The sequence below is a fragment of the Papaver somniferum genome, chromosome 1, assembly GCF_003573695.1.
Source record: "Papaver somniferum cultivar HN1 chromosome 1, ASM357369v1, whole genome shotgun sequence".
NCBI classification, from domain to species: Eukaryota; Viridiplantae; Streptophyta; class Magnoliopsida; order Ranunculales; family Papaveraceae; genus Papaver; species Papaver somniferum.
Window position 1 is genome coordinate 30341727 of NC_039358.1, and position 15784 is coordinate 30357510.

At 37.4% G+C, this 15784-nt stretch overlaps 4 protein-coding genes across 4 annotated transcripts; 3 read left to right on the top strand and 1 right to left on the bottom strand.

The window, feature by feature from the left end:
• The first annotated feature begins 202 nt into the window (after positions 1–202).
• LOC113282222 (transcription initiation factor IIB) lies at positions 203–3703 on the top strand. The gene is made up of 8 exons (XM_026531199.1): positions 203–337; positions 1029–1444; positions 1657–1681; positions 2488–2617; positions 2699–2829; positions 2910–2998; positions 3100–3176; positions 3280–3703. The coding sequence occupies exons 2-8, from the start codon at positions 1092–1094 to the stop codon at positions 3411–3413; spliced, it is 939 nt and encodes a 312-aa protein (XP_026386984.1). The 5' UTR covers positions 203–337; positions 1029–1091; the 3' UTR covers positions 3414–3703.
• A 257-nt stretch (positions 3704–3960) lies between these two features.
• Positions 3961–8436, top strand: LOC113282229 (transcription initiation factor IIB-2-like). The gene is made up of 8 exons (XM_026531210.1): positions 3961–4324; positions 5117–5497; positions 5767–5791; positions 6946–7075; positions 7155–7291; positions 7376–7464; positions 7865–7941; positions 8042–8436. The coding sequence occupies exons 2-7, from the start codon at positions 5157–5159 to the stop codon at positions 7911–7913; spliced, it is 771 nt and encodes a 256-aa protein (XP_026386995.1). The 5' UTR covers positions 3961–4324; positions 5117–5156; the 3' UTR covers positions 7914–7941; positions 8042–8436.
• Positions 8437–9213: 777 nt separating this feature from the next.
• On the bottom strand, positions 9214–9838 carry LOC113282239 (histone H3.2). Its single transcript, XM_026531220.1, has one exon. The coding sequence runs from the start codon at positions 9772–9774 to the stop codon at positions 9364–9366; it is 411 nt and encodes a 136-aa protein (XP_026387005.1). The 5' UTR covers positions 9775–9838; the 3' UTR covers positions 9214–9363.
• Positions 9839–11096: 1258 nt separating this feature from the next.
• LOC113276067 lies at positions 11097–11744 on the top strand. The gene has a single exon (XM_026525677.1). It carries the CDS (start codon positions 11097–11099, stop codon positions 11742–11744), a length of 648 nt encoding a protein of 215 aa, XP_026381462.1.
• The last annotated feature ends 4040 nt before the right edge of the window (positions 11745–15784 follow it).

Below are 15784 nucleotides of genomic sequence, written 5' to 3' on the forward strand. Positions count from 1 at the left end.
TAGGGAATAAATATTCTGGTCCAAAAACATGTTTTTGGACCAGCGGATAATTTTATTCTAGGGGTGGATTAGAGAGTAACCGGTACTGGGTTTCCTGGACTACCTAGTAATTCCTAGGATCACTTTTGTACAAACCCGGACCCATTTGATAAAAACCGACAAAATGTGTATATAAATATCCCATCTTGCGTACAGAGTAGGTCTGAAGATCTCTCTCTTTCTCCTAAATTTCTTCTTCCGTCTTCTCCAAAAAGAACCAAGCTTTACATAGAAAAACAGACAGTAGAGACAGAGGAGAAAACTGGGGTGTAGATTGGAACTTTGTTGATTTCATCAGGTATATCTACATCTCCTACCTCTCTCTTGAATTTCATTTGGAAACATTCAATACTAATAACCCTATAAATTTTCAATGGATTGAGGCAAGGACTTCAAAATTACCCTTGGGTTTCAGTTTGTTTCCCTTGAATTTTAGTGGGTTTTAGTTTGTTTTGTCTAATTTTGTGTCTTTTAAGCGATTTCTGAACGTTTTCATTTTTATTGGGTTTAATCTCAGTTGAGACCAATTACACTATCCATACTTGGAAGTCTTTGTGTCTTTGTTTGATTGTTGATGTAATTAAATTGCACTTTTTTTTTTTTTTTTTTTTGCTGTTAGTGTCCTGGCATGCCTGATTTCATGCTTAAATTTCCTTCTGTTGGCTGAGAAAGCTTCTGTTTTTGTGTAAATTTATTTAAACCTTCTTTTTTCAATTGTGTAGCATTTTCATCAAAAATTAGTATTATGTAACTAGTTTGTTTGGCTCTAAAGATGGGAAAATGAAGCACATCATATGGACTGAAGGAAGATGAAATATGAACATTTGACAGTCTAATAAACACCTTCTTTATGTGTCTGTTATACGTTTTTCTTTGCTATAAGAGTTCAGAAATACCCTCCTTTGTACATAGCACTGATGACTGATCTCAGATTCCCATTAACTGGTCATGATACAGTTCTAATTTGATTTTAATTGTCTGTATTTCAGTTTGAAAAAGCACAGCCAATCACTTCTATTTGTGAATCTATTTCAAAGTAAGGAGGTGTTGAGATGGCAGATGCTTATTGCTCAGACTGTAAGAGAAGCACAGAGGTAGTGTTTGACCACTCTGCTGGGGACACAGTTTGTTCAGAATGTGGGCTTGTCTTGGAAGCTCACTCCATTGATGAGACATCTGAATGGAGGACCTTTGCAAACGAGTCTGGTGATAATGATCCCGTCCGTGTTGGTGGTCCATCAAACCCTCTCCTCACTGACGGTGGTCTTTCCACTGTGATTTCAAAGCCAAATGGTGCTTCTGGTGATTTTCTGTCATCCTCTCTAGGGCGTTGGCAGAATCGGGGTTCAAATCCTGACCGATCGCTTATCCAAGCCTTCAAAACCATTGCTACCATGTCTGACAGGTCTCTCTCTCTCTCTCTCTCTCTCTCTCTTATATAACGCGTATTCATTAGCTTTGGATCATAGTTTGGTGCAACCAGAAGTTTTTTGGTTTGTTTCATTTGTTCAGGATTCTGCTATTTTGATTCAATTTTGTTTAGCTTTTACCTTCTTTGTTTCATTTTTTTAGTTGAAATGAGAAACAACTGATTTAGCCACAATTGTGTGTTTGCAGATTGGGCCTTGTCGCAACCATAAAGGTATCACCGTAAACACTTTTCAGTCTTCCATATTTGTAATTGAGAATATTCTTTTAGTTACCTGAAATTGTTTCTTGTCATGGCTCCACCGACATGAATTTCTTAGGGTCCTGATCTACTATGCGAAGTAGATTAGCACTTTCGAGAGAAGCCTCTCCACTTGTCTTAGATGAACACCCTCTAACTAGACAATATCAATTTGAATTGGCTGAGAGCAACCTCTGCCATTGGAGGATTAACTATTAGCCAAGAGAAACCTTTGCCATTGGAAAAAAAAGTAGAGCACTGTTGCTTTCACTCCAGTGTGCCAACATTTTGTAAGCAAAGGTTGATTATCTAATGACCAAATTTTCTAAATAAACCTAATCAAGAGTTTGTTCTCGTCATCTTCGGTTTCTTGCTTTCCCTTTCGTCGAACTTGTGTTCTTGAACTGATGAAGCTATACATATCTAAATTATAGTTAACTTTATGCTGTTCACTCTGTCTGTGTGCATGTTCATGTAATTTGCATTTCTTCATACTCTCTTAAAACATTGCAATAAACCTCATATTAGCCTAGTTTTTGCGTATTAGTAGCACATATGCTCTGTGCTATTTCTAAATGTAGTAGTTTGAAGTTGATGCAGTGAACATTAATGATATATGGTTATAGGCCTATATCTGTTCTGAATGCAATTATAAAGTTAATACGGTCTGTTGAGGGTTGTGTTTTCTGTAGTATGTTCTTCCCAGCAGTGCATTTATTTGCATGTAGCTGAAGTTGAACCTTCTCAGCTCACTGATGGTCTGAGACTTTGATATGCAGGATAGAGCGAATGAAATATATAAGAAGGTGGAAGATCAGAAGTCCATTAGGGGAAGAAATCAAGATGCAATTCTGGCTGCCTGCTTGTATATAGCTTGTCGTCAGGAGGATAAACCTCGCACGGTGAAGGGTATGCACCCTTAGCTTAAATGCAACATGATTTATCTTTCTCTTGGTTGAGCTACCGCTGAACCTGTGGGTTTACCATTAGAAATATGCTCTGTTGCCAATGGAGCAACAAAGAAGGAAATAGGGCGCGCGAAAGAGTACATCGTGAAACAAATGGAGATAGAGTTGGGTCAATCAATGGAAATGGGAACCATACATGCTGGAGACTTTTTGGTAAGTTTTCTGGTATCTTTGTTTTTGCTCTACTACATTGTTGAGATCTCTGTAATGATGTTAAATTCCTGAATCTGCAGAGGCGTTTCTGTTCCCATCTGGGTATGACCAACCAAGCCGTTAAAGCTGCACAAGAAGCAGTTCAAAAGTCAGAAGAGCTTGACATAAGGTATTGTGTTTTCCTATTGACTTGCGTTTGCTTGACACTAAGGACATTGTTGTGCTCCTGAACTAGTTACGGAAATAATATAAGTTATCGATGTCTTGCAGGAGGAGCCCTATATCAGTAGCAGCTGCTGTCATTTACATGATAACTCAGCTGTCGGAGGAGAAGAAGCTACTCCGAGGTTTGAAAAGCGGCAGTGCTTAGTTTCCCTCTGTCACTTATAGAATGTACCTTTTCTGTTACTCTCTACATAGATATTAATTCCTTAATTCGTTGGCGTGCAGATATATCCATTGCAACTGGAGTTGCTGAGGGAACCATTAGGAACTCATACAAGGATCTGTATCCTTACGCTGTTAGGTTAATACCTACCTGGTATGCAAAAGAGGAGGAGCTGAGGAACTTATGCAGCCCTTGAAGTGTATCTTGTAACAACTTCTCTGATGAGCTTGTCCTCTCCTTTCTCTTCATGAAGAAACTTTTCGAGGCTTAAAATCAGTTGCTTTGTTGTAAATTTACAATTTTCAGTACATCGTTGTTTCATTCCTTTTCGGTTATGTGTTGGACTTGTATGACACCAAAGCTCTAATGACTGGTAGTCCATACTCTGCGATAACGTAGTAGAGACTCGAGGAATGTTTTTTCAACACAGGGAAAAAGAATCAAGATGGACTCATTAATCTCACATTGGTTGTTGCTCTTGTGGAATCTTTTTATTTGATATCTATTGTAGTATTTACTTAAAGAGTAAGAAACTGGCAACACTCACTATTGCTTAAATTCGCATTTCTAGAATCTTAGTCTTTGTTTATCTTTCAAAACAATCATATAACAGGGCTAGCAGAACTTGTCATTTGGAGGAAGTTTGAGCCAGGCTTAGCAGGATTAGCAGGTTTATGTAAAGAAACTACCCCGTTCATTCGACACTGCCTTAGTTAACCTTAACAGTATCACCTTCCAAGTTCAGATGCCAGTCTTTGTGCTTCATTTCCCATTCAATTGCACCCCTCCAAAGCTCCAGACATCAAGTGCCACATGGCAGACTATTTTAGGTATTTGGAGGTCAACTATACATCCAATTTCTGGGGTTACACTGAGGCGCCTCAGCATAAAGCTGCCAAGGGATTGGGGCAACAGGTCTGGCATATCAAGCAGTTATGGGGACAGGTATTGATGAATGCATATTTATAGAAAGGCCATGGAGATCGGTTAGAAGTGTTCAATCCAATTGGAATTGGGGATCGGAATTGGAGGTTTCAAGAACAGAAGCAAATCAGACGAGCAGAACATAGAAATCAGAAAAGAGTATTGGAATTTTGTTGATTTCAGGTATATCTATCATTTCCTTTCTCACTCTTTGGATTTCATTTGCAGACATTAAATAATGATACCCAACTCAAAAGATAAAGAAGTATCGTTAATTTCTTCATGCTCGTTCCAAGCTCGAAGTACCATTTGTACAAAAAAGAATCCCCTTCCTTACATGATTTCTTCTTCATATAGATAGATATAGGATCTATGGGGCAATTACTTAGAAGTATATTTTGTGCCACAGCCCTTCCTATCTGATAGAAAAGGATCCCATGATCCTGAACCGATCTTACCTGTAAACTTTTCAATGAATTGAGACAATAACATAAAGATTATCGTTGGATTTCAGTTTGTTGCCCTCTATGTGTTTGATCTCAGTTGAGAATCTTGAGATCCATTACACTATTCCATACATGGTGGTGGATTTTGATTCTTGATGTGGATTGCAGTCTTATATTGCTGTTAGTGTCCAGGCATGTCTGATTTCGTGTAAAATCGCATTTGTTTATACCTTCTTCATTTTTTATTGTTGTAGCAATTTCATCCAAAATTACTATTAGAAAACTAGTTTTGCTCTATTGGCGTAAATTCGAAACACATCATATGCGACGACTGAAGGATGATGTAATATGAACATTTGACAGTCTATTATGTGTCTGTTATTTAATCATTTTTGATATAAGAGTTAAGCAATATCCCTGCCTTCGTCCATAGCATTGACGACTGATCTCTTATTCCCTATATCAGGTTATGATACAGTGTTCTAATTCTATTTATATTGTCTTTATTTGCCATGTTTTCTTTGGTTAGAAGAAGCCCAGGCGATCACTTGAAGGGCGAAAGTTTTCAGATGGATGCATTTTGCTCAGACTGTAAAAGAAACACAGAGGTAGTGTTTGACCACTCTGCCGGGGACACAGTTTGTTCCGAATGCGGGCTTGTCTTGGAAGCTCACTCCATCGATGAGACATCTGAATGGAGGACCTTTGCAAATGAGTCTGGTGATAATGATCCCAATCGTGTTGGTGGTCCATCAAACCCTCTCCTCACTGATGGTGGTCTTTCCACTGTAATTTCAAAACCAAATGGTGCTTCTGGTGATTTTCTGTCATCCTCTCTAGGACGTTGGCAGAATCGAGGTTCAAATCCTGATCGGACGCTCATGCAAGCCTTCAAAACCATCGCTACCATGTCTGACTGGTCCCTCTCACTCTCTAATATGACGCGAATTTCTTAGCTATGGATCGTAGATTAGTGCAACCAGAAGTTGTTTTGATTTCAAGTTTATCTTTTTGCTACCCAATTAACATGATGAGGAGTGTACTGGCTTCCGTTGAAGTATTTGTTTCATTTATTCTGCATGCTGCTATTTTGATTCAATTTTTTATAGCCTTTACTTTCTTTTTTATCTTTAGCTGAATTGAGAAATAACTAATTCATCCACATTTCTGTGTTTGCAGATTGGGCCTTGTTGCAACCATAAAGGTGTCACTATCATAATTGAGAGTATCCTTTTAGTCGCCTGAAAATATTTCTTAAGCCAGATATGTCAACTTAATCTAAGTTTATGTAGCAGGTAGATGAAACTGATGGTGTTGTTTAGTTCGAGTGTATATTATAAACTTTGCTTTAATATGATATGGTCGTGCATTACAGTTAAGCTTCTTGTACACCACTAGGAAAACCAGATGACATTTGTCAAGGGAAGTCTGTTTCACGATTTCCCAGTTGATATGATATGGTTATGCATCTGCCCTAATTTCCAAGCCAAGTAAGTGGAGCTATATGTGTCACTGGCACCACCAATGTACAAAGATATTAGCACTTTCTAGAGGAATCACGATGGATTCATATATTAACACCGTGTAACTTCATAATGGAACTTGAATTGGAGGGTTAAATTACTAGTCGAGAGCAACCTTGCACAGGTTACTTTGACTCCATCCTAAACCTCCAGAACATTTTCTAAGCACGGGTTTCATTTATTTTTTATATCCAATGATCAACTTGCAGTATCTTTAACCTTTTAACATTAAGAATCTTATTTTTGTCCAACTAATAATCTCTAGACATAGTTAACAGATTCATGGTGAAGTTAGAAAGATAGTTAGTGCAAAGAGACTTTTGATCATATCTGTGAAAGAAACTCCCTCGTGGATAAATTTTCTTAGATAGACGAAATCCAGACTAAATTCTTTCCTTTCTACGAATTATTAATATGTTATTCTTCTTGTCGAATATATCTTCTTGGACCGATGCATATCCAAATTGTTGTTAAATATATGCTGTTCTCTTTGTTCGCGTGCATGTTCTTGTTATTTTCTAGTCTTCTAAAATATTGCAATTAGGCTCATATTAGTCATAGTTTTTCTATAAAATCGTTAGTAGCACAGAATACAGATTCCTCGTGCTGTTTTGAATATAATAGTCCTAAGTTCTCTGCAGTGATCACTGATGATCTATGGTTGTTGGCCTCTAATTTTTGCTGTTCTTAATGCAATTCTCAAATTTATATAGTCTGTTGAGGATCGTTACTGCTTTACAGTATGTCAGTATGGTTTTTCCAGTAGTGGATTGCCTTATACGTAGCTCAAGTTGAACTTTGCAGCTCAGTGATGGTGTGAGACTTTGGTATGCAGGACAGAGCGAATGAGATATATAAGAAGGTGGAAGATCAGAAGTCCATTAGAGGAAGAAATCAAGATGCAATTTTGGCTGCATGCCTGTATATAGCTTGTCGTCAAGAGGACAAACCTCGCACGGTGAAGGGTATGCACCCTTAGCTTAAATGCAACATGATTTATCTTTCTTGGTTGAGCTACCGCTGAACCTGTGAGTTTACAATTAGAAATTTGCTCTGTTGCCAATGGAGCAACAAAGAAGGAAATAGGGCGCGCGAAAGAGTGCATCGTGAAACAGATGGAGTCAGACCCGGACCTGTCGGTTCCGTTTTCTGTAAACCCCGTACATGCTGTAGACTTTTTGGTGAGTTGTCTAGTATCTCGGTTTTCTCTGTATGCTACGGTGGTGATATCTCTGTATAATGACGTTAAATTCCTGAATCTGCAGAGGCGTTTCTGTTCCCATCTTGGCATGACCAACCAAGCCGTTAAAGCTGCCCAAGAAGCAGTTCAAAAGTCAGAAGAGCTTGACATAAGGTAATTTAGTTCTATGTTTTCCTTTTGATTTGTGTTTGCTTGACAAGGACAAATTAGCAATTGTAATCGCTGTGATGTTAGGGTCTTCTGTTTTCCTTTTTATTTCTTCATTTGTATGTTTATGTATTCTTCTTCTCGATTGACTTCACCATTTTAAAGGTTTGAATTTGGAACCACAGATACAATGTAGCTTAGATCTAGTAGAACAATAAGCAATATTCTTGACAAAATCAAATATATAAACCGTTGTGGAGAAGTTGAATTTAGTTTATGCTATAGCGTTAGAGATATAAGCCGTTATGGAGAAGGTGAATGCAGTCTGCTGCTTAAAGAAGAACTGTATCATTGTTGTGCTCCTGATCTTGTTATAGAAATAATAAAAGTTATCGATGTCTTGCAGGAGGAGCCCTATTTCAGTAGCTGCTGCTGTCATTTACATGATAACCTAGCTATCTGATGAGAAGAAACTACTCCGAGGTTTGAGAAGCAGCAGACACATCTGTTACTTCTAGTACATATTGTTGCTGTTACTCTCTTTATGGGGTTATTATTAATTCCTCAAATCATTGGTGTGCAGATATATCCATGGCAACTGGAGTTGCTGAGGGAACCATTAGGAACTCTATAAGGATCTCTATCCGTACGCTGTTAGGTTAATACCAACCTGGTACGCGAAAGAGGAGGAGCTGAGGAACTTATGCAGCCCTTGAAGTTTATCCTGTAAGAACTTCTCTGATGAGCTTGTATGTCACAACTTTCACAATTTACGGCGAACTTAAAAGCTGAGGTACCTGTGAGCTGTAATTGCACAATTTTCAGTGCATTTTTATTTCAATCATTTTTTTTGTTCTGTATTGGACTTGTATGGCACCATAGCTCTTATGATGTAGTTTATGGTCCTTTCTGCAATAATTTGGTATAGATTCAAGGAATATTTTTTCAGTATAGTAAAATGATGGACTGGTTATCTTACATTGATTGCTCCTTGAAACCAATTTACTGGATATCTGTTGTAGTTTCTATCAAAAGCAACAGCCAAGGCCTATGAAATGATAACTTCCAAATCTCTGAAGTCCGAGTTTCTGTGCATCCTTGAAAACAATTACATAATGGGATTAGCTGGTTAGTTGAACTTGTCATTTGAAGGAAGTTGGAGTTGCCACAGCTTCATATCTTACTAGCTATCCATCTAGTGCCTTGAACATTATATCCCCTTTCGGAGCGCAGAGCCGCTCTTTGTGCTTCACTGCCCATCCAATTGCACCTCTGACGATTTCCCTCTGCTTTGTTCTTTATCTACAACTACAGATGCATCTTGCTCCATGGCAATGCACAACAATAGTGGCCTAATCAAATTCCTATCCAGCAGACTATGAGTTCTTAAAGTATTGCATCAAGTAAATTTTAGTGAATGGAGCTGCCTCAAGTTCCCCAGAACATGACACTAGAACTGCAACAGGCCTAGCATATCAAGCAGAAATGGGGACTTGTATTGGTCTATCTTATGGAAGGCCATCGAAGATTCAGGCTAGGAGCCTTATATGTATGATGGTTAAGGGTTTCAACTCAGACAAATTTTGGGTTTTTATTCAATCAGGAGGATTTTCAAAACAACAGCAAAATTTTGTAGAAGGCCATTGTTTGTATCATTTAGGATTACAAAACCAACTGGAATTATGGATTCAGTTCAATCAAAATTGGGGATTTTAGTCAATTGGAACTTAGGAGTCAAATCAGACAAACAAAAGATGAAAAACAAAATAGATTTAGGGATAAAACTGTGAAGATTTTCCATTAGATGGAACCTACTTAGCCCATGGATCTAAAACCTGCGACACATTTACACGGAAATACCCAAAAGATAAGAACAGTGAGTAATTGAACAAAATCCCCTATTAATCAAGCACGTTCACCTCTGATTCTCCTAGCAAGTTGAATATCTTTGGGCATAATAGTAACCCTTTTAGCATGAATAGCACAGAGATTAGTATCTTCAAACAAACCAACAAGATAAGCTTCTGCTGCTTCCTGTAAAGCTGCAACTGCTGAACTCTGAAACCTCAAATCAGTCTTGAAATCTTGAGCAATCTCACGAACTAATCTCTGAAATGGAAGCTTGCGAATCAACAACTCAGTACTCTTCTGGTATTTCCTGATCTCACGAAGAGCGACGGTTCCTGGCCTGAATCTGTGAGGTTTCTTCACTCCTCCGGTTGCTGGTGCTGATTTCCGGGCTGCTTTTGTTGCTAATTGCTTCCTTGGGGCTTTTCCTCCGGTGGATTTCCTTGCTGTTTGCTTAGTACGAGCCATTGCTGAAGATGAAAGTTGAATAAATCTGAGTAATTAGGGTTTCAGAGAGAAAGTTGTGAGATTGATTTGATTTGTGAGGAAGATGGATTTGGGAAGGGGATTTATAGAGGAGAAGAGTTGGATTTGGGCGGATTATGTTTTCTTTGGGATTCTTATCAACGGATGATAATGAATTGAAAAGTTTCATACGGATTGTGCGATTTTGTGAAAAAATTTGGCGGAATTTGAAAATGAAATTTTTGGCGGAATATTTTCGCCCAAATTTTTGAAATGAAATTCTGAAAGTGAACATTAGGGTCCGTTTGGCAGACCAATGTTACCAATGCACAGTATTGCTACTTACAGTTACATGTACAAACAGTGCCGTGCATTTGAACTTTACTATTGCATATCTACTTCTTAACTGCAACGTTGCTCCAAATTTGGGATTACTTTGCCGGTAGCTCAGCGACGGAACCAGGACTTTGTTTCTGAGTGGGCTAAAAAATATATGAATAATTGGATAAATTTTAAATTTTATTCATCTCAATAAAGATAAATGCAGTAAAATAGTTGAAGTGAACAAGGCCCAACACGTTCTTGTGGCAATGATTATTATGGCATGTTTCGAGAAGATGGCAGATCTTGAGCATTAGAGCTAGCACTATGGTGGAGGGCATTCCTTTCCTATCCCTCAAATTGAGGGAAGGGATGTAGAGGGATAGACAGTTCCACTATGGTGCCCGCTCATCCCTTCCCTACATGAGACGCGTACTGAGTACGCGTAGGAATAGTATCATACGCGTACTCAGTATTCGTACAAGTCAACCAGTTGACTTGACCAAGAAACGAGTACTCAGTACGCGTTTCATAGGTTTAAGTCGACAGAAGCGAGGTTCAGTCGACCATTTCTTCTTCTTCTCTTCCTTTTATCCTCTCAAAACCCTCTTACCCCCGTTCGATTTTCATGTTGATTCATTGCGATTCGATTGGTTAAATTAAAGGGTTTGATGGTTAGTACAAGGTGAAACAAATCAATTCTTCAATTTCGAATTTCATCCAACAAATCATCTAAAGGTGAGTGATTCTAATGTTAGGGTTTCAAATTAATTTGATTTTGGTTTTAATTTTTATGAAATTCTTGATATTAGGTTGGTTGGGTATGTGGTATGCAATTCAATAACGTTATTGAAACATATATTAAGTGAAAAATCCATGATTATTTGTTGTGTGTGTTGATTCATGTTGAATGAAATGAACTAAACTACCATCTCAATGTAGACTTATATTTATGTATGGTATACACAAATTGATAGTGTTTTTTTTGTGTGTTAAGGTGCATAATGAGTCTAATGCGTTCTTATGTGAGAGAAAAATATGAAATTTATTTGGATTCCCCTAGTGATAGTGATGAAGAAGAGAAAGCTTTGCCAATGTTTACACAATTATGTTTGGATGAACGATTGCGTATTATTAGACAACCCATACCAAAGGAGGTACAAATACGTAGTGTAATAACGCATGATCGAGTGTGGCATGATGCCAAAATGATGAATGATTATTTTACGCCTGGAATCGGTTATACCTCTAGACAATTCAAACAACGTCTAGGCATGAGTGAAGACTTATTCGAGAAATTGTTAGGAAAATTGCTTGAAGTGGATCCGGAATGGGTTCAACGTCCGGATGCAACCGGTACTATGGGGCATTCTCCGCATATGAAATTAGTTGCGGTGATGAAATGTTTATGCAGAAGTACGCCAGCTGATAGTGTTGATGATTACACTCGTATGGGTGCCACCACAATATACAAGTATCAAAAAAGATTTTGCTACACCATTTGTATGACTTTTGGAGCAAGATATTTGCGTGAACCCACTCCTGAAGATGTTCAGAGGTTGCTAGCTGAGAATGCCGGCCGAGGTTTTCCTGGAATGCTTAGTAGTGTTGATTGTATGCAATGGCCATGGAAGAATTATCATGTAGCTTAGCAAGGAACTTACCGAAGTAAATATAAAGAGAGTAGTTTGGTATTAGAGGCGGTGGCATCATATGCTTTGTGGTTTTGGCATGCCTTTTTTGGAATGCCGGGATCAAACTACGATTTGAATGTGTTGACACACTCACCCATTTTTGATAACATGCTAAAGGGTGTAGCACTTCCATGAAATTATGTCATCAACGGTCACGAATACAATATGGGTTACTTCTTAGCTGATGGTATCTATCCAAAGTTGACTACAATTGTACAAGCTTTTTCTCAGACATTGGACATTCCAAACTTTGTTAGGTTCAACAAGTATCAAATGGATAAAATAAAGGATGTCGAGCGTGCTTTTGGAGTGCTTTAGGGTAAATTCAGAATTGCCGGATCTCCCTGTAAGTATTGGCACCAATTTGACTTGAATCTAATTATGAAATGTTGTCTTATTTTACACAACATCATTATCGAGCATGAGCGTCGGGATAGGGATAGGGGAAGGGTTGTTCCTGTTCCACTTACGGAACCTACTGTTAATGGTCGTGTATTTATGTCATCTCTGAAAAACGTAGAAATGCATCTACAACTAAGAAATGATCTTGTCAAGCACATTGCTGCGCGTCCTGGTAGATGAGGCGCGGCAGGGGACTTGTCTAGTTTGGAGGGTTCAAATATGTAATTTGTGGCACTTTCATCGTCAGAAGGAGATTATCGTGATACAGACTTAGACGAAGAAGTAGTACCAGGTCAAACCGAGGATGGAGCATTTGATTATTATATTATAATGATCAAGTTCCAGACGACTTTGAGCATGCAGTTGAAGATGTGTATGGAGACGGTCATGTGGGAGACGAATATGAACATGATGGAGATGAAGATGATGATTCTGGCGATGAGGAGGATTATGACGATGATGAGGACGATGAGGATTCGGAGGACGATGAAGATGAGGATTTTGATGGTGACGATGAGGTTGCGTACGATGATGCGGGTATGTATGATGAGGATGATGTTGAGCCATAGGATGTATTTCAATGTTGTTGTGTTATAAGATTTCAAATGTTAAATGCATATGTAATACCAGACTTTAATTTTTCGCTGGGTTTCAGTTATGTATGCAAATGTTTAAGGTTTATATTTAATGGCATATGGTTTAAATTATTTAAAAGTCTTTGTACAATATATGGATATGTATATGTATCCATGAAATCTGTCTAAATACTATACGGATTAGTAAACTTTTCCATGAAATCCATTTGTATAGTGTTCAGATAGGTATTTGCACCATGTATAAAGGATTCACATATTGTTTTTCAGATGTGAACACATTATTCTCTTCTACATCTTCAAACTTTAAACGCTTGTTTTTGTCTAAGTTATTATTTACAACACTTTTCTTTCTTAATTATGGTCGGTTTAGCTGCAAAGGATGATGAATTGATAGTTACTTTATGGGTTGATGTTCATTTAGAGAATGAAGAAGAAGATGAACAACTAAATAATACAAGTTTTTTAGAGCAATTGCTACAAAGGCTGATTCTACATAACGGGAATCCTAATGAAAGAAAGGTTAAGTATCTGAAAAGAAGGTTAAACGTTATCACTTCAGACGTGAAAGTATACGTATCGACACAGAGAACCTTATATCTATGGAGGGCAGAAGGACCATCGGAAATCCTAAGAAACTTACCGGTTACTTTTTGTATGTGTATTGAATTGTTGAATAATTGAATTGCGAATTGATATTTTATTTTATTTTTGTAGGAGCATTTTGCTTTGGAGAGTTACGAGAAAAAGAAGGGGAAACCTTTTACATTTTTAACTGATATGTGATTCTGAAAAACGGTTTCTCAGAGTTAACCCTTCCCCCTTTTAATTTAAATAATGATAGGTTTTGTGGGTATATCTCTTTGTAAACCCTCACGAGACATAACTCGTCCAATAGGGTCGCCTTTTGGTTTAAATAGAGTTGCATATGCTTAATGTAATCGTTAATGATATGAATATGAACATAACTATTATTATTTATTGTAGAACCATATTACATCATGTTCATCGCATTTAAACTTCAACACACACATACTAATTATAAAAAAGCACATTACATCAATTGATATTCAAACTCTAGATTGAACTAAAACATAAACAACACTTATTCAGCCCATGCTACCGTTCCACACTCAAGGCATCTCCATTAACATTTTCCAAAGGTTTTCTTTGCACTTGACCGGTGCATTTCCATAAAGAAATAACAACCATCAGTTTCACATGGAATCCCTTTGGTGCATTCAAACTCCACATTTCCTTTTAGTTTCAAGTCCTGACAGAGTTCTTCAACTTTTGGTGTTTGATTGCATCTTTCATTGCATCCTCCAAACATTGTGCTTCTCCCTGACATTTAGCATACTCACATTCCAAATACCTTATCTTCTCTGGTATCGACTCTTTAACCTTCCTAGTGGCGGTGCAACCTCGTTGTGGACGTTTTGTATATAGCCATGGGCATTGAAGCAGACTATGATTATTCATGAAACAACATGGACAAACCTCTTTTGCTTCCACACATACTATCTGTTTTCCCTTTTTACTCGAACTGTTTGAATTCATGATTGAGGTTTATATTTGAGAATGAATTGAGATTGTTGTTGGTTAGAGAAAATGTTATATATTTATAGAAATAAATATATAGCCGTTGGACACGACTTCTAAGAAATATGGCCGTTGGACACGACTTCTAAGAAATATGGCCGTTAGACCCGAATTTTTAAAAATATAGTCGTTATACTCGATCTTTTAGAAATATAGTCGTTGGGAATTAATCATATATAAGGAAGATATCATATTCTTCCCTGCAGCTACAATCTACCAATTCTTTGCAGTATCAGTCTTTGAGGTTATAATCAAAGCTAAACATCTATTGAATGGCAAATCAATCAAGAACTACGAACTCAGTCGAAGAGATTCTAAGAAGATGCAAGTGAACCACTTAATCAATTGCCGCAATGGAAAAAGATATATGCAAAAGAGGAGATCAAGCCGCTACGAACGTTACAACGTTTTCAACATCCACCAAATACACTGATGTGATGGATGAAGTGTTATGCAAACGAAAATCCAAATAAAAATCCAAATATTCATCATCCACTGCAACAGAATACGAAGAAAAACTCAAGGAATACCAAGAAAAACAAGAGGCAAACAGACGATGTCAAGAACAATTCCAAATGAGGGAAATGTTAAAGGAGGTTGAAGAAGAGATCGAATGGATTAGAAACTTTTACCTTCTGAAGGATGAATTTCCAGAAGATCCTAAAGATCATACTCTGTTCTGGAGTGACGTTAAACACACGGTCAAGCAACCGCGCTTGGATTATCAGCCATCCCACATTTGTTCAAGGACAATTCATGTTAAGAAATTATGCATCGCGTACAATGAGTTTTTCGATAAGTCCAGAGGGGATAGGATCGCTGCACAAAAAGCATACAAAGCCTGGAGAGGAGAAATTTTTTATCATATCGAAGCGGCATTGATCGTCAAATCTCACACCAACGGTCACGAATAACTTGTAATGTATTCAGAGCTGGATTGGACCATGTTAAAAAACAATGGTAGAGCGATACCCGGTTAATGAAGTGCTAATGAAGTTATTAATTTTAATGTATTGATCTGTATAATTCTTTTGTACGTTATTAATGAACATTAGTTTAATGAAGTTATTAATTGGAATATGAAAATCGTTTCGTTACAACACATTCATAAATTTTATTAATTCAAAGAACGATTGATATTAATCTAGACAACACTTTTAAGATAACAACAATACAAACTAGAAATTTAAGACAACACTTTTAATTTAAACATTACTATCAATAAAAACCAAAAGTCAATAAAAGATAAAAACATCAGAGCTGGACTACATCTTCATCTTCAGAATCTTCAACGCTGATTATACCCTTCCCCTTCAAAATCTCCTTTTGCTTGCGTAGATAATATTGTTTTTCATCGGGGTGTAAACGACTAAGGTACATACCCATTATTGTATTTTCATA